The 21,635-nt window shown below is 40.9% G+C and overlaps 1 protein-coding gene across 1 annotated transcript in view; it reads left to right on the top strand.

Moving 5' to 3' along the window:
* The window catches only part of LOC126373683 (protein transport protein Sec31A), a 30,572-nt gene extending 9,495 nt beyond the window's left edge, over nt 1-21,077 (top strand). Inside the window, exons 8-26 of the mRNA XM_050019915.1 lie at nt 803-964; nt 1,740-1,814; nt 2,071-2,171; nt 2,543-2,655; nt 3,186-3,271; nt 5,047-5,103; nt 5,805-5,889; nt 6,988-7,098; nt 7,552-7,749; nt 8,127-8,335; nt 9,126-9,296; nt 9,845-9,950; nt 11,064-11,366; nt 11,739-11,924; nt 12,243-12,403; nt 14,977-15,246; nt 15,842-15,970; nt 16,414-16,485; nt 17,057-21,077. Coding sequence (XP_049875872.1) covers nt 803-964; nt 1,740-1,814; nt 2,071-2,171; nt 2,543-2,655; nt 3,186-3,271; nt 5,047-5,103; nt 5,805-5,889; nt 6,988-7,098; nt 7,552-7,749; nt 8,127-8,335; nt 9,126-9,296; nt 9,845-9,950; nt 11,064-11,366; nt 11,739-11,924; nt 12,243-12,403; nt 14,977-15,246; nt 15,842-15,970; nt 16,414-16,485; nt 17,057-17,245 — 2,784 coding nt within the window. The 3' untranslated portion in view covers nt 17,246-21,077. The remainder of the gene's footprint in view (nt 1-802; nt 965-1,739; nt 1,815-2,070; nt 2,172-2,542; nt 2,656-3,185; nt 3,272-5,046; nt 5,104-5,804; nt 5,890-6,987; nt 7,099-7,551; nt 7,750-8,126; nt 8,336-9,125; nt 9,297-9,844; nt 9,951-11,063; nt 11,367-11,738; nt 11,925-12,242; nt 12,404-14,976; nt 15,247-15,841; nt 15,971-16,413; nt 16,486-17,056) is intronic.
* The last annotated feature ends 558 nt before the right edge of the window (nt 21,078-21,635 follow it).

The following is a 21,635-nucleotide window of genomic DNA, read 5'->3' as shown; positions in this document are numbered from 1 at the left end:
TGGACAAATTTCCTGGTCTATTTTTCGCAATTAGAACAACCATCGTTGTCATAAGCGCCTTTGGTAAATGGCAGTGTTTTAGACAAAGATTAAAGAGATACGAGAGGACTCTGAAAAGCGTGGAGAATGTGCTCCACACTCAAGCCGTCATGTCCAGCAGCTCGGCTGCGTTTCATGGCTTTAACAACTCTAGCCACGTTAAGGGGTGAAAAGCTAAGAGTCTCATCAAGAAAATGTCGAGGGCTGCAAGTGTCAGGCACATTCCCCACGTCCAGTGGCTCTTTCTGAAAATAGTGTGCAAAAAGATCAGCTATAGACTTAGTGTCATAGGCATTATCGACATTGCTGGTATTTCGCATTTTTTTGTTGCCGACCAAAACTTTGCAAATTTTTTTAATCTTTCGCTACGAAAAGCGGCCGCTTTAATGATGTTTTTGATGTTCTTCTTGGATTTATCCTCTCCCTTCCGTTGCACGTTTCGTGCCGAATCGGTGACATTTGCGTACAATTCCGCTTTCTGAGAAATTCCGTTGTGTCAATATCACTTTCTGAGAAGTTTGTTGCACATATTTACACTATACTTAACTCGGTGTCTATTTAATTTTGCACAAAGGTCAGAAACTCGTTAATAATGATGTTACGATCACTAGTAGACATATTTGCGCGAAGCGTATACGCGCGCTCGCACAAACGAATTAAACACGACCGTATTCACGCGTTCAGTGACGGAACTGGCCAGCCTGTGACCAGCTTCATCAGGGTTGCAGGACATTAGAAGTGAGAACTGTCTCGCTGCCCCCAGACGCAGGCCAGCGCCAGCAGCATCATGGAGTCGTTCGGCGCGCAGCAGCTGAGCCAGCTGCCGGCCGTGAGCCGCGGCGCCGCGCCGCCCGCGCCCGCGCGCCCCCCGCAGCCGCCGCGCCCGCCGCGCTGGCTGGCGCGCCCCGCCGGGGGCAAGTTCGCCGTGAGTACGGGTGCACCTCTGCTTGACTCTCCCTCTAGCCTAAACCATAATGGTTGTCACGTGCTCAGCGGTGAAGGAAAATATCGTGAAGAAACCCACATTCCCGAGAAATGCGTTGTGACCTAACCTGTATTGGGCTGGCTTTCCCTTCGCGGGTTGACACGGCCAGACAGGTAGTCGCTTCTGTAAAAAACCGAATCTGTCAAACATTTAAGTCTTCTATCGTGTGGGTTGTGAGGTGGATTACCAACCCTATGAACCCTGGTGTTGGGGTTACTATTGAGCCGCCAAAGGCCCCTGACATGGCTCCACACACATAACATTTAAGTTAAGTAAACAGACCCCGTGCAAAAGAATGCTAACGTCTAGCATGTGTATGTGACACATCAGACACACACCACAAGAGACATCCACATCCCCACTTCCATCGCAGTTGCTTATAAGCAACACGTCCATTTGTAATTGTCAAACAGAGACTATTATTTGCTTATATAAAAGAAATTCTTTAATTCATCAACCTCAAAACGCTTCCACTGCTGCAGCAGACGACATCCGATTCTCACCATATGTACTGTATTTTGGAAGAATCTTACGAATGAATCGTTAGAGTTTATCAACGATCCTAAGTCGAGATCGTGTAGGATTCCTGACAGCCCGATTACTCTAGCCGTAGAGCCGCAATAACAAACATTATCCCAAAAGAGATTAAGCGAAACAAATCCTTTTGTTTTAAACTTTCGGATATTTGTATGAAACATATGTTTTTCCTTTTCAGTTCGGAGGTAAATTGGTCACTTTCGAGAAATGCCCACAAGAGGCGGGATCACAAAAACTAGTTCACATTAGTCAGGTATGTATTTAAATTATTTTGTTCGTCACCACCTCGAGGAGTTTCTATGCTCCGTCCCGTTCTAGCAAAATGGCATTTGTATGTGTAGGAACATGTGACGCCAAGAGTTCCTGTTGACTCCTTGATTTCGGATGACTGTAACTGTTTATTTTCGATTTGCCTATCAATGTATGCAATGAGAAACGTATAGTTTTTGATACTTGTCACCCTATTTGTACGTAAGAAGTTAAGAACTAAGAAATACCATTTCTTACAGGTTGTCAGTGAACCAGAAATAGTGGAGAGAGCGACGGAATTAGACTCAGTATTAGGTTCCACTCAGAGTCAGGACCCGAATGCTACCGAGCGATTAGCTGAGTAAGTCTACATTATATTTGTTTGCAACTATCTATTTGTTTTTATACATGTCTTGGCCAGGTCTTAGAATTGACCATTACAGGATCTCTCTTCTATCGTGTGGGTTGTGAGGTGGATTACCAACCCCATCAACCCTGGTGTCAGGGTTATTATTGAGTCGCCAAAGGCCCCTGATATGGCTCATGTAACGACTACTTGCTTACATCAGTAAGTAGTACCCGGGACCAACAGCTTAACGTGCCTTCCGAAGCTCGATGGCATACATGATGGTGGTCGACGATCGTATTTCATGAATATATCCAATTTAAAGCGTTGCTCTTAAATTAGTGATGATGAACCGTTAGAAGAAGATAACATGTTGTTTCTCGCAGGTATTGTCGCCAGAAGGGTGACGCAGCGACGGAGCAGCACGAGCGCTACACGTGGTACTTCCTGCGAGCCAACTTCCTGCCCACCTTCCGCAGCGAGGTGCTCAACCTATTAGGTAAGAATGAGAATAACACCACTATACATTGTTCAAGGTCAAGGCGTCAATAACACGGTCAAACGTCGTATTCATTGTTACTTCATTCATAATTAAAATTAAAAATACACACACACTGTGTTTTCACTAACACAGTTGGCTCGACCATTATACACAGCGACGTTGGTCTAACAGAAAGCTCGGTGAGGTCTGAGTACTTAGTTCATCTTGCGATGCCTTTTCCTCTGACTCCCAATGCGATATAGTCGTGATCTTATGTTATTAAACAATAATGAAAAAAAAAATGATCATCTTCAGACTACCTTTTATTCATAGATTATAAGCATTTTATAATTTACCTTTGACCTAGTTAAATATCCGATTTGCAACGTATATAAACGTGTGACTCAATGCGCGGTTCCATTGGGATTGATTCTGCGGGTTCTTACGTGTTCGCACGAGACGTATTCTTGCGAGAACACGTCGTCCTTATTTTATATAATATTGAATACCCAGCTGAAGACCAATCTTACTTGACCTGTTTCTTCCAGGCTTCAAACAAGACGAAATATCGTCCAAATTTAAAGGCACTTCATCTCTGGGCGACGCGCCGCAGTCCGATGCGTTGCTAAGTCGGGTAAGTTCACGTCTATATGTATATCATGGTATAAGAAGACCAGGTATGCTCAATCCTATGACAAGCCGACATTGCTAGCTCTTTGATGACGTAAGTATTACCATTAAATTGGTGTCTCCAACATTCCAAGGACGTAAATTTTATTATTGAAAATTAAGAGAATTACTGACTATAATGTATTAATTTAAATTACTTGTCACATAATATAAAAATCATTAAAACTTTAAGTAAATCTTTTACTAATAGCAATATTCTGAAAAGTAAATTAAAAACATTGGTCGTGGGTAATTTTTTTTTACGAAATGGCATTGCAGGGTGATATGACGTCAGCTGGGCTAACCTTGAAATGTTAGCTGTCACTTTTGAGCATACCTGGTTTTATTATACCATGCTGTATGTATCGTCGCATTTTGATGAAAACCACGCAAGCGCCTTCGGATGTGATTTTTTTTCAACAAAACCTCGCAATAGACTAGTTAGTTTCAATTCAGGTAAAAAAATGTGGTCTCATATTTTACCCGGATCGAAATTAAGTGAAAGAAATGTAGGGTTTGATGACGAAATCTACATCAGAATGTGATTTTACAAAGGCGCTTACATGAGTTTCATTATAACGCGACGAACACTTGCTCATTGCTTATAAATCATACGTGCACCTTTCTTGTCTATTAAACCAGTAAATTAATTAATTAATCTGGCTTCTAAACATCACTTAAAATACTTCTACTTGTCTTACTAGTAATTGTCTGTGTGCCATTTTTTAAGTAACATTTTTTTATTTAATTTTCCCTACCGTTTTAAGCTTGGTGTTATCGTACCTAATCTTAATTTTGATTCTGTGTACACTCATGAGCAATATTATGTACCGAATGTCGTATTAACATATTCGACATTTAGTTAAACTTACATTTCAGTCAATCAATCCGGTTTGAACTGCGTAACCGGAGTTGCACCAATGAGTTTTTAATTTACCTCAAGTGCAGTTTTCACTAAGACAGTTGGCGCGACCGTTGCAGACGGCGATACGGCTCACCACCTATCACGTTGGTCTAAGAGAATGCTAGGTGAGGTGTGGGTACTTAGTTCATCTTGCGATGGATGTCCCGATTGGGATATTGGTGCTAATTCCTGCAGACACCTCATAATTATATTTTAAGTTATACCTGTCATTTTCTTATCCGTTGAAAAAGAAAGGGACGATTAATCGACAGGCATAAAATTTATGGAATACACGTCAATTTTAAGCAGAAATCTAAAACAACCGTTTAATTTTTTTACATCAGCCAATAATTAAGCAGACACCAGCGAGATGCCTATTTTATTCGCACGGGTTATTCATTCATTTTAAAATTAACTTGTTGACAATCATTCGTCCCTGTCCTTTCGGCGGATAAGAAAATGACGGGTATAACTTAAAATATAATTAGGAGGTGTCTGCAGGAATCGGGGCCATTGTCGTGAGATTATGTTATGTTACACTTCAATTTGCCTAAAAAAGTTTGTGGCATGGTACTAAAGTGTACGACCGTACACTTTGGTACCGTATCACATTAAATTTTTTGACAGATCGAACTGTAAGTCTCACTAAATGTCAAATATGTTAGTGCGACAGAATCCTAAAGTGGGTACATTATATTGCTCATGACTGTACACTAATGCTCATGATGGTACATAATATATAACCTGCTCCGATGTACGACTTTCCACGCTTATTTTGCACTCATTCTATTCGACTACTGACTATGACTATCTGTCGCTAACACGCTGCCTCACAGGGGGAATCCACGGAGACGGAAGCAGAACTATCCACGGACACTAGCACTGATTTATCTGTAAGTACCTATATTATCACCGGTGATCTGGTATACGGGCGCTTGTTTACCAAGATTTCTTGAAATCCCACTTCTTCTATCGTGAGGGTTGTGAGGTGGAGTACCAACCCCATCAACCCTGGTCAACGACTACTTTTACATCAGTAAGTAGTAACCGGGACCAACGGCTTAACGTGCCTTCCGAAGCACGGATCATCATACTTTTTGGATTTAATCAGGTGATCAGCCTGTAATGTCCTAACCAAACTAGGGTTATTTTTGTGATACGTCCCCACCGGGAATCAAACCCGGGACCTCCGGATCGTGAGCCCAACGTTCAACCACTGGACCACAGAGGTCGTTATGAAATGATGAAATCCCACGAAAGCTATGAAAGTATGGAAGAGGCTTCCTTCCTGCACGCAGGAAGATCTGATGAGCGCTGCAGATAGCGCCATACTTGTTGCCAAGTTTTGAACAGATTCTATTTAGTTAGCCATCGACACGATAAGAAGAAGAGGCTTCCTAGAAGAAATTATTGAAAAGTTCCGCACATTAAAAACCTTTAAACGTACTCCTACCTTGTTTTGGATTTATTTCTGTGCTGAATAATAACCTAATCATTATGAACGCTCTTTAACATTTCAAAATTATTTTCTTCATAATAGTTGAACATTTTTAGAAATCCAAATTGTTCTGTACCTTTCATGTTTGTTCAATAGGATGCACATACATTGATCGAGAGGAAACTAGCAAACGTCGACCTGGGACCATCAGCCACCAACGTGGTCATACCCAATGGCGATGGTGAGGCACTTTATATTTCTTGACATCTTTTAAAAGTTCCTGTTGTTGACAAATTACTGATATTGGCGCCAATAGGGTAGTTTCCAACTAGTCAAATTAGTTACTTTTATCAAACGTCAAAACACGAAGTTACTATGGAATTTCTATGAAAAAGCAACGTGGGACGTGACAAAATGTCCCAATAATTCTTACATTATTCTTTATTAAAATTCATAAATAAGTTGAATAAGAAAAAAGAAAATGTTTTTGTCGCCTTTAGATCTGTCTTTATTTAGTAATCAGATTTTCATAATTTATCTTTGACCTAGGAAACTACCCAATTCTAGCAGACATCATATTAATTTTAATTTAGTTTGAAAGTACTAAAACTAGTTTTATCTCTTTCTTGCACTTATTGTGAGTGAAGGACGGCGATAATTTAAGGGCTGTCAAACTAGAATTAGGTTAAGTTTGTATACGCCCGGAGGAGCCCGGAGGAGCTCGGTGGCGTAGCGGTCAACGCGCTCGGTCTGCGATTGTTGAAGTAAAGCAACTTTCGCGAAGGCCGGTCATAGGATGGGTGACCACAAAAAAAAAAGGAAAAAAGTTTTCATCTCGAGTTCCTCCGTGCTTCGGAAGGCACGTTAAGCCATTGGTCCCGGCTGCATTAGCAGTCGTTAATAACCATCAATCAGTTTAAGGCCCGAACTCCCTATCCATCCATAGGGAAGGCCCGTGCCCCAGCAGTGGGGACGTTAATGGGCTGATGATGATGATGTATACGCCGATGTTTGGTGTATAGGCACCAGTGGTGCGAATCCCCGGTACTGGACTTGCACCAATGAGTTATTAATTTATCTTCAGTGCAGTTTTCACTAACACAGTTGGATCGGTCATACTAGACGGTAATACAGCTCACCACCTATCACTTTGGTCTAACAGACAACTCGGGGAGGTGTGGGTACTTAGTTTATGTTGCGATGGATGTACCTCCGACTACGTCAATTGGGATAATATAGTCGTGAGCTTATGTTATATAATATGTAATATAGATAAGCTGATCACGAAATAAAACGGGATAAGCTCTGGGAGATGATTTAAACTTTGTTGATATTGCAGATAGCACCAGCACGATCTGTCGCGCGCTGGTGTGCGGCAACTTGGAGGAGGCCGTGGAAATGTGTCTCGAAGCCAAGAGGGTCGCCGATGCCCTCATCATCGCCTCTCTGGGTGAGTATGCTTGATTATTACTGTACCCTATGTTTTCCAAACTTGCTTTGCCTTGCGTGTCGAAAGTGCGGTCAATTCTATTTAGCCGTGAGCGACGATGTTGTGTCCTCTACGACACATGCTGCTTATATCTGACAAGATGGACCAGGCCGATTGATGATGATTTTGGTTTTTATAGCACTGAGTCGTGCTTAGAGAAACTCACAAAGAGAAAATTAAAGCGAAAAATATAGAATGGTGGTGTGTCCTGGTGTAATGGTCAACACACTCGTCTCGGTTTGACGAGAGCTGCAGGTTCAAGTCCCATCCGATTCAGACATTTTCGATTTAATTTTCTCTTTGTAGCTATAGACTCCCTAAAGGCAACACTAAGGGATAGAAAAAATTTAGATTTTCAAGCGTTGTTTTATTTATTTATACTTACCCATATTTAAAGAATTTCCTCCTCAACAGGCAGTCAAGAGCTCCTCTATAAAGTCCAGAAGTACCATCTGAAGCAGACGGCTTCCGACCCGGTGTCCCTGATCGCGGGCAGTCTATTGCTGTCTCGTTGGGACTCGCTGGTGTCGGTGGCTAGTGGCAGCAGCTGGAGAGATACCCTGGCGGCGCTCGTCACCCACTGTGACGGGTCGGCCTTGCAGCACTACTGTGGTGAGTCGTGATGACATGTGACAGTCTCGCTGGGACTCGCTACTATAGGTGGCTAGTGGACGCAGCTGGAGAGGTTCTAGCGCTATCCTGATTAATACTCTTAATCCTTAGCCAGATCAGAGCCAGGTTATCTAAATACTTTTCCTAAACTCTACAAAAATACTTTATTGCACTCAAATAAGGAAACAGTTACAATACGACTTACTTGGAATTATTTTTTTAAACCACATATACTCAAAACTGAACGCTAACCAATCTGTTCTTCTTTTAATTTTAAGAGCTTGGCTCTTGTCGGTGGAGTTCTTTCCAGATTTGTCGATCTTTTGCAAGTCTCTCAAGTAATCTGTCTTACGTTAAATATTTCCTTTATCCTCTAGAAATGCTCGGCGACAAGCTGTCGAAGGAATCGGATCCGGCGTTGCAAGAGGCGGCCACCATCTGCTACCTGTGCGGCGTGAACCCCGAGTCGCTGGTGGGCCGCTGGGCGCGGCAGCGCGGCCAGCGCGAGGCGGCCCCGCTGGCGCGGCTCACGCAGCTGGCGCTGCTGGCGCGCCGCGCCGCCGCCGCCCGGGGCTGCCAGCTGCAGGTGCGCTGGACGCGGCACACGCCCTCGACACTTTTATACAGATCGTCCACGCGCATCTATGTGTGACGTCTGAGGCCCATACAATTGTAGGCTAAAGTAAAACTGAGGGGGGTGAGGTATACCTAGCTCAGCCGCTGGTGGGGGCGGAGAGTTGCCGTTCTATACGTACTATTCCCACGCCCACTGCTTGCTTCTGCAATAAATGTCTAGGCCCGTTGCTGATGCTAGATACCAATGAAACATAAGTGGCATATATTAAACACGAGCGCTTAAAAAGTGGGACGAATAGTTAAATCATAAAGCAGTACATGCTCTGACATTCCATAGTACGCGGTTATGCAACGAACGGGCAACATGTGAATTTCCAAGAATCACCAACTCAATGCTAATGTGACGACCGTACCTACGTAATTTTTGACGATTTTATTGATTCTACGTTTATATCGCTGCGTATGAATGTATAGCTAAGTTAGCGACCAAGTCTCGTCGTATTTTTGTATGACGCGCTTTATCTTCGGCCACAATGTATATTGCAACAATATACTAATTTCCGACTAGTCAAATTAGTTACTTTTTACTAAATGTATCAAAAGCACTCTGTGACGTCATAGAAAAACGTGATAAAATGTCGGACTTATTATTACGTTCTCCTTGATTAATAAATAAGTTAAATAAAAAAAAGAAAATGTTTTTCGTTAGTTTTAGATTTGTCTTAATTTAGTAAAGAGAATTTCATAATTTATCTTGAACCTAGTACCCGACTCAATTTTGTCTCCCTTTCCCTCCACAGTCTCTCGGCAGGCTAGAATCGGTCCTGAACGAGTACGCGTCCCGCCTGGCGGCGCAGGGTTGCCTTCACTCCGCGCTCAACACGCTCGAAGGGGTCGAGCAGACCGAGCTGAGGGATAGACTGATGATCGCGCTCGGGATGCTGCATACTGGACAGAGAAGAGTCAGCCATGTATGTATACAGTATACTTATCAAGTTTGTATTACTTCTAGCAATGTGTTTTTAAATAAAATAGATAAATATAGTTCTTAAACACAAAAACATAAAGTAAAAATACTACTTTATACTTTTAAAAAGTGTCAGTCTGGTGTTGGAGATGTTTTTAGAAAAGGTTTAATACGATTTACTCTGAACCAGCGTTTATACACATAAAGGGATTGATGAATGTGGAGGAAGCATGAGAAGTGTATCAGGATCGGAGCAAATGGAATTCCATAGTCTCTGCTTACCTGGTGGGAAATAGGCGTGAGTTTATGTATGTATGTGTCAGTCTAAAGTCATTATGGTGACAAGGATACAGGCCATCGTCCATAACAACTGTCCAACATGTTAGTAAGGACACAATCCTTCTGTCGGATTGTAAGATATATCCTGGAAGATAAGTAGCTGAACGCGTTCTATGCTCTTTATTCGCTGTCAGTCCAGCATAGAAGCCCAGCGCAGTTGCTCGTATTTTAAACCTGGAACTGTCGACAAGTACTCACCCCCTCCCCCCGCAGCAGCCCGCGGGCCCCGCGCCGGGCCGCGGCCGCGCGCCCAGCACACACTCGCAGCAGCGCGGCCGCCTGCTGGCGCACCACGACGGCAACAACGCCTACAGTGCAGGTTAGTTGCTGGAGCGGCGTGGTGCAGTCGTTGAGCGGTAGGCTCACCATCTGGAAGACCCGTCTGGTGATTTCAACCTGCAATATCCTTATCAAACCAGGGACAACCTCATAAAGTGTTCCTTTGTTAGAAAACCGGGAGTCGAACTCCGCAAGGTCTGTACGACAACCGCGCCACCGAATTATATCTTGGGTTTCGGCCAATAGCCGTACGACGTCTATCTACGTAGATAGCATTGGCTGCGTTTATAGGTGCGATTCTCGGTAGTCTTAACAAAAAAAAAATAGTTTGTGAGACTGTCCCTAGTTCGATTAGGACATTTCAAGTTGAAATCACCAGATTCTCCGAAAGTATGCTATATATTTATGTATAATGTAAATAGTTAAATGTACTAATTTTATGTAGGTAGTTCTTTTAATTATTTATTTTGTTAGAATGCACTAACCCGCTATTATTATACTTGTACAATTTTTTTTCCTGTACCCAACGTTGCCTGGAAGAAATTGCTGCATGAGCAATGAGGCCGCCTGTTGTGCTTTTCTGTTATGTTGTCCTTATCTCTGTATTTTGTGTCCGTTGTGCTCAATAAAATATTTTATCTATATATCTATGCTGAATCGTGCTTCGGTGGGCACATTGAACAGTCTACTATCTTGGATACTCCATATAAAAAAAAATACATTGTTACCGTGTAGCAACTTACCGTGTAACTTCGTGCGATACAGAGAGTCTACGCGCCTCGTTACTGCTTTGTTGTAAGAAGCGTTTTTCGAGTGTCGTCGTGGTGAGTGTTCCCGACGACCCGATTACTCTAGGCAGCCAATCAGCTCGCGACACCAAACACTTCAGGACCCCGATACCGACCCCGCCGGCGTGGTTGACGATTTCCCTCATTCAGCGCTTATCGCTATCTACCCACTAGGGTCGAATATTTTTCCTCTCAGTCGACGCCCTGAGCCGAGGTTCGCGCCCAACTGGGCACTTTCAGGCCTGTTGTCTTAAACGTTGTACCGGGTGAGAACCTTCAGCGCTCCCCATTTGTCCGGCCAAGTAGTTAATGCCATCTGCGGCAAATCTACAATAAGTCACGTGAAAAAAAAAAGTCGTGGTGAGAGTGTCCGCAGGGCGGCGACGCTGACCATCTACCGATTGCATACGGGCGGACGACGACTCTCGAAAAATGCTGGTGTGGTAGGTGGCTAGTGCTTCCGGCCATTTACACTCAAATAAGACCCAGAGGGGGCGAGGTAAATCTAAAATTGGCACGGGGCGGAGAGTTACTGTTCTATACTTTATGCCAATTGTGTAAGTTGTTCGCAGTGCCCCCGTCGTACGAGCAGTCGCAGGCGCAGGCGCCGGCGTGGCAGGCCTCCGTGGCGGCGCCGCCGCGGCCCGGCAGTACGGGGCCTAGCGCTGGTAATTGATTTTTTTAACGGTAATTGCTTCAATAATAGGCTACATGACTGGCTCAAAGATAGATTATAAAATGCTGATATAGAATTAGAAGCCAGTCTAAGGTGATCTACAAATAATCAATTTTTTCTTTACTGATTGAGGAATTTGGATTAAGAATTACATATGAAAGATTTCAAAGATTAGAGGTTTGAGAACGTTTATTAATGACGTCAGTCGTGTGTGTTCCCATACAAATTCCGTAGATATGTATTCCGTGCGTCAATTTTATCGCTTTCTTTATCGTATACTGAAAAAGACGTCGAATTTTATGTCGTTTTTGTTCGTAATGGTATTTCGAGGCCTAAATCTTATTTTTTATGCTTTTCCTTTTAGGTGGTCTAACAAGCAGGTCCAAATACAAGGTAGACCCGTCGGTGCAGTCTGCGCCGCTGTACAACCAGTACAGCTTCGGCGGCCCCGCCGGCGCGGCCGGCTACAGCAGCCCACTGCCCGACCAGTACGGCGCCGCCAGCGTACCGGCTCCTGCGCACGACTTTGCACCCATCAACTCACAAATTGGTAATTTATCTCCTCAAATCTATTCACAGGGCTCGCTTACCTAGCCTAACTGCTGCAATCCGCGAAGGAAAACCAGCCTAATACAGGTTACGTCACATACATCCGAAACTTATTTCAGAATGTGGGTTTCCTCATGATGTTTTCCTTCACTGAGCAAGTGATAATCATCTGTAATCCAAATGTGAACTGGAAAACAAGTTCGAAAGACATTGGTTTAGGGGCCTAGATCGTGTGCGACCTCACTGTGTGAGTCAAGCGTTGTATTACGCAACCACAGTCTGTTCTCAAGAAATATACTACAGCAAGTATCCCCCCCAGGCTACCCCCCCTACCCGGGCGGCTACGCGCCCCCCCCGGCGCCGGCCGTCAACGGCGCGCAGTACCCGCCCCCCGCCGCCCCCGCCGACCCCCCCGCGCCCAGCAGGCCGGTGCCGCCCGGCTGGAACGACCCCCCCATGCTGAACAGCGCTAAACCTAAGGTTAGTGTTTTGTTTAGTTAAAGAGTTTTATAACTAGGTAGTTGTAGCTGTAAATGCCTCCAAGACTATATATAAATCCGAATCCGAAGACAATCTCAACCTCACGTGGTTTTAGTTATTATAATAAAGCATAAGCTGTCGACTTTATTCCATTTGGAACAAAATACAGCCAGCCAGTTTGTACAGTCGTCACAAGATGAACTAAGAACTAAAACACCTCACCGAGCTTTCTGTTAGACCAACGCGACAGGTGGTGAGCCGTTTCGCCGTCTATAATTGTTGAAGTAACTGCACAAGTAAGATAAAGTAATATTCATTGGTGCAATGCCGGTACCGGGGTTCAAACCGGCGCTCTTCGATTGATTGATTGAAATGCAAGTCCCCACCACCACAATGACTACAATTCTGACCACCACAATGACTACTACTACTAAATATTACTACTAATGATATTCAGAAATCAGCATTAAAATAAAACGAAATAAATAAATGATACAATTAGCACTTGGGTCCTCACCCGGGGTCAGCCCAGGCGGAGATGTCCGCCCTGCATGCGGGCACCAGGCAGTGGAGCAACATCATTGAACACAGGCGCCTCCACGAGGTACTTCTCTCGTGTGGGTTGTGAGGGCAATGACCGACCTCATCTAGCCTACTACGAGGTACTCACAAAGGGAATGTCCAAGTTCGTAGCTGTAGAAACAGACTGACAAACGGGTTACGTGCGCCTTTGTTCCTTTTTTCCATTTTGGTACGGAACCTTAAAACGTAGACCAGAAACCTGTAGATACAAGCTTTCTGTAGTGAAATAAAATCAGACTCAATTGAGATTAACTCTCGTTTGCAAATGTGAAAACATTTCAAAATGCTGGACTTCTTATTTATTACAAATATTAAATGATAAATCTACCTTCAACAAACAATCTTCAAAGAATTAACTTCTACTCTTAATGAATTACACTCCTTGAGAAATCAAGACAATAGAAAATATTGGACATTTCCCTACTACGTGCCGAAAAGCGTGTGTCAGTTATTGTGTTCCAAATAGTGTGTTTCAAAAAGCGTGTGTCAATTCATTCAACTACTGTCATAATTTAGATTTCTTTTTAGGTTTTTGTGTGATGCAAAGCAGTGGCGGCCCTAACAAAATATTTAGGCGGTGGCCCCCCTCAAAATACAGTTTTTTCCGCTTAGTTTACGTCCGAAATATACCTAAAAAAATCTTTTAAAAACGTCGTTTACGACCACCCATTAAATATATGAGTTTTAAAATAAGATAGAGGACTAATAAGGAGATAATAGAGGCCTAATACACAGGGCAGGTGTGCCCAATCCAGTAACTCCCCTGTCAGATCCCGGGCTGCCAGCCAGGGTGGTCCCGTCTTAGTTCACGTTGGCACCCCCTTAAAACGGCGCCCGGTGCGATGCTCGCTCTACCCTAGGCCCGCCACTGATGCAAAATTCATGAGTTGTACATATTAAGATCATAATTGTTTCTGTGTTGGTTGTTACGTCTTCTAGCATGTATCCCGTTAGTGTTCGTTACATGTGCATTCGTTGGATCCGAAGTTACCCTAGTATGGCCTGGATTTCCAGACACAATAGTTAAACCATGGGCATCTGGGCCTTACGACCAGTGATGTGCCGTTGCCGGGAATATTCTTAAAGTGGAAATGTTCCTGTTGTACAAACTCGTTAATAGTAAGGACTGTTTTAAGACAGTAGTTAAACAGAAACTGTACCAAAAAGGTTATTATAAAGTTAGTGATTATTTAGAAGATATGAATGCATGGGATTAATTGTCTGAGAACTGATATTAAGCAGCTAAATTACTCAATTGTATAATAATATTTTATGTTTATTTATTTTTTTAAAGAACGTCTAGGGCCCTGTGCCGAGGTTTTTCTTGCAGCTTCTTTTCCCCGGCTATACAGGTTGTGAGAAGCTGCAGTAGTTTTAGGCGGATGAGACGTTCGTTATGTAAAAATTGACGATTCAAAGTGTAACTATGTTACCTACTGAATAAAGATATTTTTGAATTTGAATTTGAAGCTGGCTGCGTTACTTTTTCAAATTGTTCTTTTTTGTACTCTGGTTTTATACATAAGTTTTGCGCCTTTATACCACATGCGCATGCGCATTCCCGGGAAAGGCACATCACTTGTTACGACCTTATTCATATGGCAATAATCTGCGTTTATGAGCAATCCCAACTAATCGTCATAGAAAGTCATTTAAGTTGATACAAAAGATTCATTTTTCAAAATTAACCCATGATTTGAAGTGTTGTTTTGCGTTTCATGATTTTTTTGTGTACTAAACCAATTGGCAATTAAACACTTGGTTTTAATGTTCTGACATGATTTTGATGAACTTATCAGCTCATCGTTAATTCAGATAAATTCGTAATTTTGGAAAATAATCTCTCAGTCAGTTTATGCGACATTCGTGCAATGAAAACTGGTTGCTGACATTTTCTATTGTTTAAACCTACCCAGTAGAAAAGTACTCCAATACTCCAGTAGAAAAGTATTCATTATAATATCAAAAACCAATTACACCTGTGTTTCCAGCCAAAACAAGAAATGCAGCAACAAGCGCCGATCACCCATCCTCTCTTCGGCGTCGAACCACCTCAGCACGTTCCACTAAACCCGGTTCAATCATACCCGGGTCAACAGTATACCCCCCAGTATCCGGGCCAACAGCAATACCCGGGCCAGCAGCAGCAGTATCCGGGTAACCAATATCCGGGTAACCAGTACCCGGAGCAACAGTACCCTGGGCAGCAGCAGTACCCGGGACAATACCCGGGTGCACCGATGCAGGGGTATCCGCAACAGGTTAGACTTGAGTAGGTTTTATTTGTTTTCGGGATATCTCCGAACCGTGAACAACGCCATCTATCATGAATCAGAATCATTTATTCAACGTAATTATCATGGATAAAATTGTTGAAGGTCAATGTAACATTTTTGAATTTACGTCATTTCGCAAAGTGTTACGGCTGAGGAGAAGAAATGACAAGAAACTGCAACAGCAACACATCTTTTAAATCAATGAGGGTACATTGCAAGTTATTTAATAACTAGGAATACATTCAATACCAGACATTTTTATCATTTAGGTATTCATTAATCTTATAATAAGCTTTTTTACATAAAGTAAGCTTCACGTGAGCTTTAAATTTATTCTCTGACAAATTTAAAATATTATCTGGTATTTTCTTGTAAAAACGTATACATAACCCCAAAAAAAGATGAATTTAATTTACTTAATCTAGAATTTTGAATAGCAATTTTATTTTTATTCCTTGTATTGTAAGTATGCCTTTCACAGTTTCTCGGAAGGAGAGATACATTTTTACGTACATAGTACATAGTGTGTTTCGGAAACGTCGATTGGAAAGTCCTTCATCAGCACCTTCTCCTCCACCAGGCGGAGAGCCCGGCCCCGGCGGAGGTGGCGGCGCCGGTGCAGAAGGCGCCCATCCCGGAGCAGCACGTGCAGCTGCAGACGGTGTTCGATGCGCTGCGGGCCGACTGCGCCGCCACCGCTGCCAACCCCGTAAGTATACATGGCACTGTTTACATCTTAGAAAAGTTTATTTTTAATATAAGATCGTCAGAGAACACTTATTGAAAGTCAAAATTATATTTCAGTGCTACAAATATTCATTTATTCACATAATAATTAAAAACTATATATTTATAAAGACACGACTTATAAATAAAACACCTCACTAAACAAGATGGCAGCTTGAATCCTCTCTGAATTGCCAAACTTACCCTGGTGTTAGTGACACCGTATCGAATACTGAGGAGGATGATTCAGACCATGATTCTGAGTTGATATCAAGTGAAATTTTCCGTCGCAAGATTCATTTTTTTTTTGACAGACCGACAAGCAGACAGAGAGAGTTACTGTTATTTTCGAATTTATAACATTAAGTGGATTCTATGCTTGAAAGTGATGTCCAATGATTAGTAATTTGAATATTTTTTTTGCAGCAAATGAAAAGGAAGTTAGAAGACGTCCAAAAGAGGCTAGAAACTTTATACGATATGCTTCGTGACTACAAAGTAAGTACAAATGAAATACTATGTTAATTTATCTTAATTACGTATGTATTTCGTTAAGGCAAATTTTAAATATATTTTTTATCTTTTTCAGCTGATGGTAATTTTCAGTTCGTATTTAGTATTTTCTATATCTTCGTAGACAATTTATGCATGGGATTCTTTTTATAGTGATATCTTAATTATGTGCTACATACATAAAAATAAAAGATTAAAGGATGTGGGTATCGTATTAATATTTTTTAGCTTTAGTAATATTACATTTTAGTTGTATATTCTTCTTCTTGTTCCTTTGGCGGCTCAATAGAAACCCTGATGGGTTGATGGGGTTGGTAATCCACCTCACAACCCTATAGATAGAAGAAGAAGTTGTATGTTGTTAGCTGTATTGTTATCTAAACCTTAGATGCTTTCCAGGGCCCGTGTGACTTCAATATTGTATAGCTACCAAAAACTACCCTTTGTAGAACAGTACAATTTTCTGATAATGATGTCTCTTTCACTCAACTTTTCTATCCTGCTGTAAAGCTGCGTACAAGCCGTATTTGAGTAACGTCCTTCCACCTTCCCCCAGCTATCAGAAAACGCGTTAAGCCTGCTCCACACGTGCGCGCAGTACGCCCAGGCTGGCGAGTACGAGCACGCGGTGCACGTGGCGACGTCGCTGGCGACCGGCGCCGACTTCGCGGCCGCCGCGTCCTTCCTGCCCGGACTCAAGGTGCTGTTCCAGCTCGCGCAGCAGCTGCAGGTGTACGCGCGGTGAGGACGCGCCTTTAGCACTACGTAAGCCGTTATGTTCCATACTCGGATAGGTTCAGATAAAAGGGTTAGACGTTTGAGGCCTGTCGCACGGGGGCGATTTCGTATGAATTTGAAGAAAGAAAATATTTAGTTCCATATTGGACGCCACATTTACAAACTTACATTACAGAAATAAATAAAAAAAATAGAAAAAAAAACAAAGACAAATAATACAGACATTAAATACACAATGGAGGCGCCCAAAATAAAAAAAGGATCTCCCTCAGCATAATGCCGTGACACGTGCTTAGCACGGGCCGCGGCGCTGGTATTATGGGAGACCTATCGAACGTGAATTTGACTACCTCTACGCACGATTACGTCTAGAAGTGTCAACTCGCACCCAGCGTGCGCGCGTCCGTACTACTTATAATGTAGATATTGTTCGTGCGTGTTCATACGTGTACGCATAATTCGAATTCGTACGAAAACGCGTGTAATGTATGACTGGCGTAAAGAATATATGATGGTAAAATACTGTAATTTACAGCTACAGATTTTTGCTTCCTTAAATAAATAATGATGGACTACTTATAGGTTAATACAGCTAATATCCTCGCGTGAATCTATCATGTTTCTAAAAAGTGAGCGTGTTTGAGCCCAACGCTCAAACAAATCAAAGAAATCATTGGAGTAAGAAATCATTGTTACTAACAACCTGGGTCCAAGTTACCCGTAATATATTTTTTTAAACCCCTGGACCACGGAGGCCGTTTATATGCATTTACACAATGATGTGTGTAAGACGTCCTGAGATGTAAATTAGTATTTTACTATTTTTATATTCTTTGTAGTGATTACATTCGTTCGTCGTCCCTTGTTTATGTTGCCCCGTTATTCCGAGGTTTATACTATGATAAAAGACTTAACACCTCGAAACTTTGCTCAGTAGGCTACAAATTGATTTACACCTTTTGAAAACTGTTTTCTTCTTTGCTTTTGCACGTGATTTGGTTACATTCAAATATATTGAAGAAATTAACATAGAGCTAATATTACCAGAAGTGACCTTCCGTACTGGAACTTGACTAAATTGTAACCTATAGTTAAGGTACAGCTTAAACACTATATAAAAATTTCTTTCTTATTGCGTGAGCGTGAGCGAGACAGACAATCCACGCGCGCTCCCTTAGCTTACTGTCACTTAGGGTGGTATTAATAAACCAATCTCAGCTTTGAGACGGCACTCAAGATCATGTCAATGTGACAGTTCTCATATAAAAACAGGGACTTGAGCATGATCTTGAGGGCAGTCTCAGCTGAGATTAGTTTATTAATACCGCCCAAAGTGACACCCAGCGGGGGTGAGGTAAATCTAGCTCGGCACCGATACGAAATGGTGCGGGGCGGAGACTGTCCTTTCGAAACGGAGTATTATTCTTTATTATATGGTTTAGACAGTTTATCTTAGACGTAACAGAAGAATCAAGATTTGATATGCGGTGTAGTTCAATTTGTAGCAGACAGTAGGTTAGCGGTAGTAAACAATTAATTGGTATGAAATATTGGAATTATGATAAAGCTTATCCAAAATAATATATTTACAGAAAAATAAAAATAAATTTATTTTGTTATTTTCTTAATTTTAATTTTTTAATTCTCCCCGGGCGTGTTTAATTATTAATTAATTTTACTGCCATTTCTGTTGTCTTATTTAAATGATCCTCTTTTAATATTTATTAAATAAAACAAACTAACTTCCAAAAATAAATAATTATTTCGTGTGCAGAGTAATTAATGTGCAATGGTGAATAATAAACTTAATAATTTAATTTATTATAATTATGAATGTATTTTGTGTTTAATAATTAATAGTTTTAATGTGATTTATTTATTTGCCCAACAATATAGTAACATACAAAATAAATGCAATAATGTAATGCAAGTGTAACAGTGAATACATTAAAACGGTGGATCAAAGATAGACTTGAATCAAGTGTACCATAAGCAGGGGTATTCAAATCCTGTATTTTCCTAAAGTTTTCTAAAATAATAATAAGTCGATCAACTGATACCTAAACATTATGTGGCAGCATGTCCCCTGTCAAAGACGCTACAATCACTTTTAGATGACATCTAAACTTTTCAATAAAAAGTGAATGGGCCATTTTCTTTTTTAGAATTATGAAAAATGGTTCTTCACTGCCACTGGCCATTGCCAAGATGCTATGGAAAGAAAAAAAAACTTTGATCTTTAGGAAATAAATGGTTCCCTTAATTTTTGCACAAATCCACGTTTTCTCTTCGTGTTCTCATTCTCTCGGTACATTCTGATAAGATTCTGTATTCTTTCTTCGTTATTTATTTTCAAAACATAATCATAAATAATGTAACGTTCCGTTCCTTGGAGTAACCTATCAAGTTCAGAGTCATCTATCCAGCCGCTAGGAAAAAAAGTAAAAAGAAAATCCCTCATTGAATATAAAAATTGTATTCTTCATAATATACTTTTTACGCTATAGGAAGTCTCCACGATATTATGCCCTTTTATTTTCAGATGTTTTATTTCAAAGTATTTAAAAAAGTACTTGTCAAATATTTTATTTGTGTTAATTTTTTTGTGACAGATTCTAAATACAAATTTCAAAACCCAAAGGTTCCTTTTTACCTTTCAGGTGCGGAACTCTGAATAGTGAATGACCACATTAATACTACTGCAAAGCTTATAAAGGTGGCTACACACCGGAAGCATTCACTTAACAGATTCGAGCATTAGACTTATTAAAATCACCTTATGAATATAATAATATGATAGATATCTGGGTCAAAGATAAATTATAAAACGCTAATCTAGAAATAGATAATTCTAAGATGATTATTTATTATTTATTTATTAAAGAACATACAACATTACAGTATGGCCCAATGCGCTGTCTGACGAGAAAACAATATACAAACTAATACAACAAAAATAAACATTGAATGAAAAAAAGAAACAAAAAATAATTTTCAACATGTCATGTAATTATTGATGTACCTATTTTACTGTAGCATAATATTATGCAAAATAATATTTTAGTGATTAAGTCGAATTTCAAATGGTTACAAGTGAATGATCCCGCGCAATACCCACCCTATAGTTGTACGTTACAATAAACACAAATAGATTTTATAATGACTAGTGCCTTTATACTTTGTATGCAAAAACTGCAACTACTTATGCTAGTTGATTAAAATAGTTACTACTAAAAGCAGAAGACAAACTCAATCTCACGTGGTTTTAGTTAACATAATGAAGCATAAGACGATATCCCAATGGAGTAGTCAGAGATATATCCATCGCAAGATGAATTAAGTACAGTCATGAGCAATACAATGTACCCACTTTAGGACTCTGTCGCACTAACATATTTGACATTTAGTGAGACTTACAGTTCAATTTGTCAAAAAAGTTAATGTGCCATGGTACCTAATTGTATACATATTAATGCTCGTGACCGTACCCACATCTCACCGAGCTTTCTGTTAGACCAACGTGATAGGTGGTGAGACGTACAGTCCATAATGGTCGAGCCAACTGTGTTAATGCAAACTGCGGTTAAGATAAATTAATAAGTATTTGGTGTAAATCCGGTGCCGGGGTTCGAACCCGCGCTCCCCGAGAAGCAAGCCGGTGTACACCACTGAACCATATTGACTACATAATATCATAACTGATAACAATGCAACGCTATCGATCCATCGCTGTTCGTGTTGTGTGAACGAATGCTAATAATTACTGTTACTATGAACCATTAACAATGTATTATAGGTTTATTACATATTGTATTGATGAATAAAAATATATTTTAGTAAATATTGTCATTTTATTGCCTACTTTCCTGTACATAAATAATTATTAATACAGAGTAAGTAATCCATATATTAATTATTATTGTCAGAATGTGCCGAGCCGTAAATGTTCACTTACTTCTTTCTTCCATCGGAATATATATCACATTTACTACAGTACATTACATTTACATTTCATTCAATGAAAACAGGGGGTTTAAAAAGGCCATGAAGCAATTCATTTAAAAAATCAAAATAGCAATTTGGCATTGTGTGGCCAGTGCTTAGTCAATCGTGTCAAATAGCAATTTTGTTTTTGAACCCCCTGCGCCCAGCATAGCAACCGCGGCGCGCGCGGCTCCAATTATATCGAGGGTCTTCAACAAATCGACGATGTAGCTACTGCGATTGATAAACAAAAAGAAGAATTGTTTATTATTGAAGGCATAACATAAAGCATAATATCAAAGACACACAGAAAACAAGGTATGTAAACTAAATATACGACAAAACCAACAATCATAAGACGTTACATTATTTAGTCACTGGTGATGGTGGCGGGACCCCTGATAAAAGGGTCT

The sequence above is a fragment of the Pectinophora gossypiella genome, chromosome 16, assembly GCF_024362695.1.
Source record: "Pectinophora gossypiella chromosome 16, ilPecGoss1.1, whole genome shotgun sequence".
Lineage (NCBI taxonomy): Eukaryota > Metazoa > Arthropoda > Insecta > Lepidoptera > Gelechiidae > Pectinophora > Pectinophora gossypiella.
Note: the sequence above shows the minus strand (reverse complement) of the source record. Positions and strands in the feature narration are given on the sequence as shown.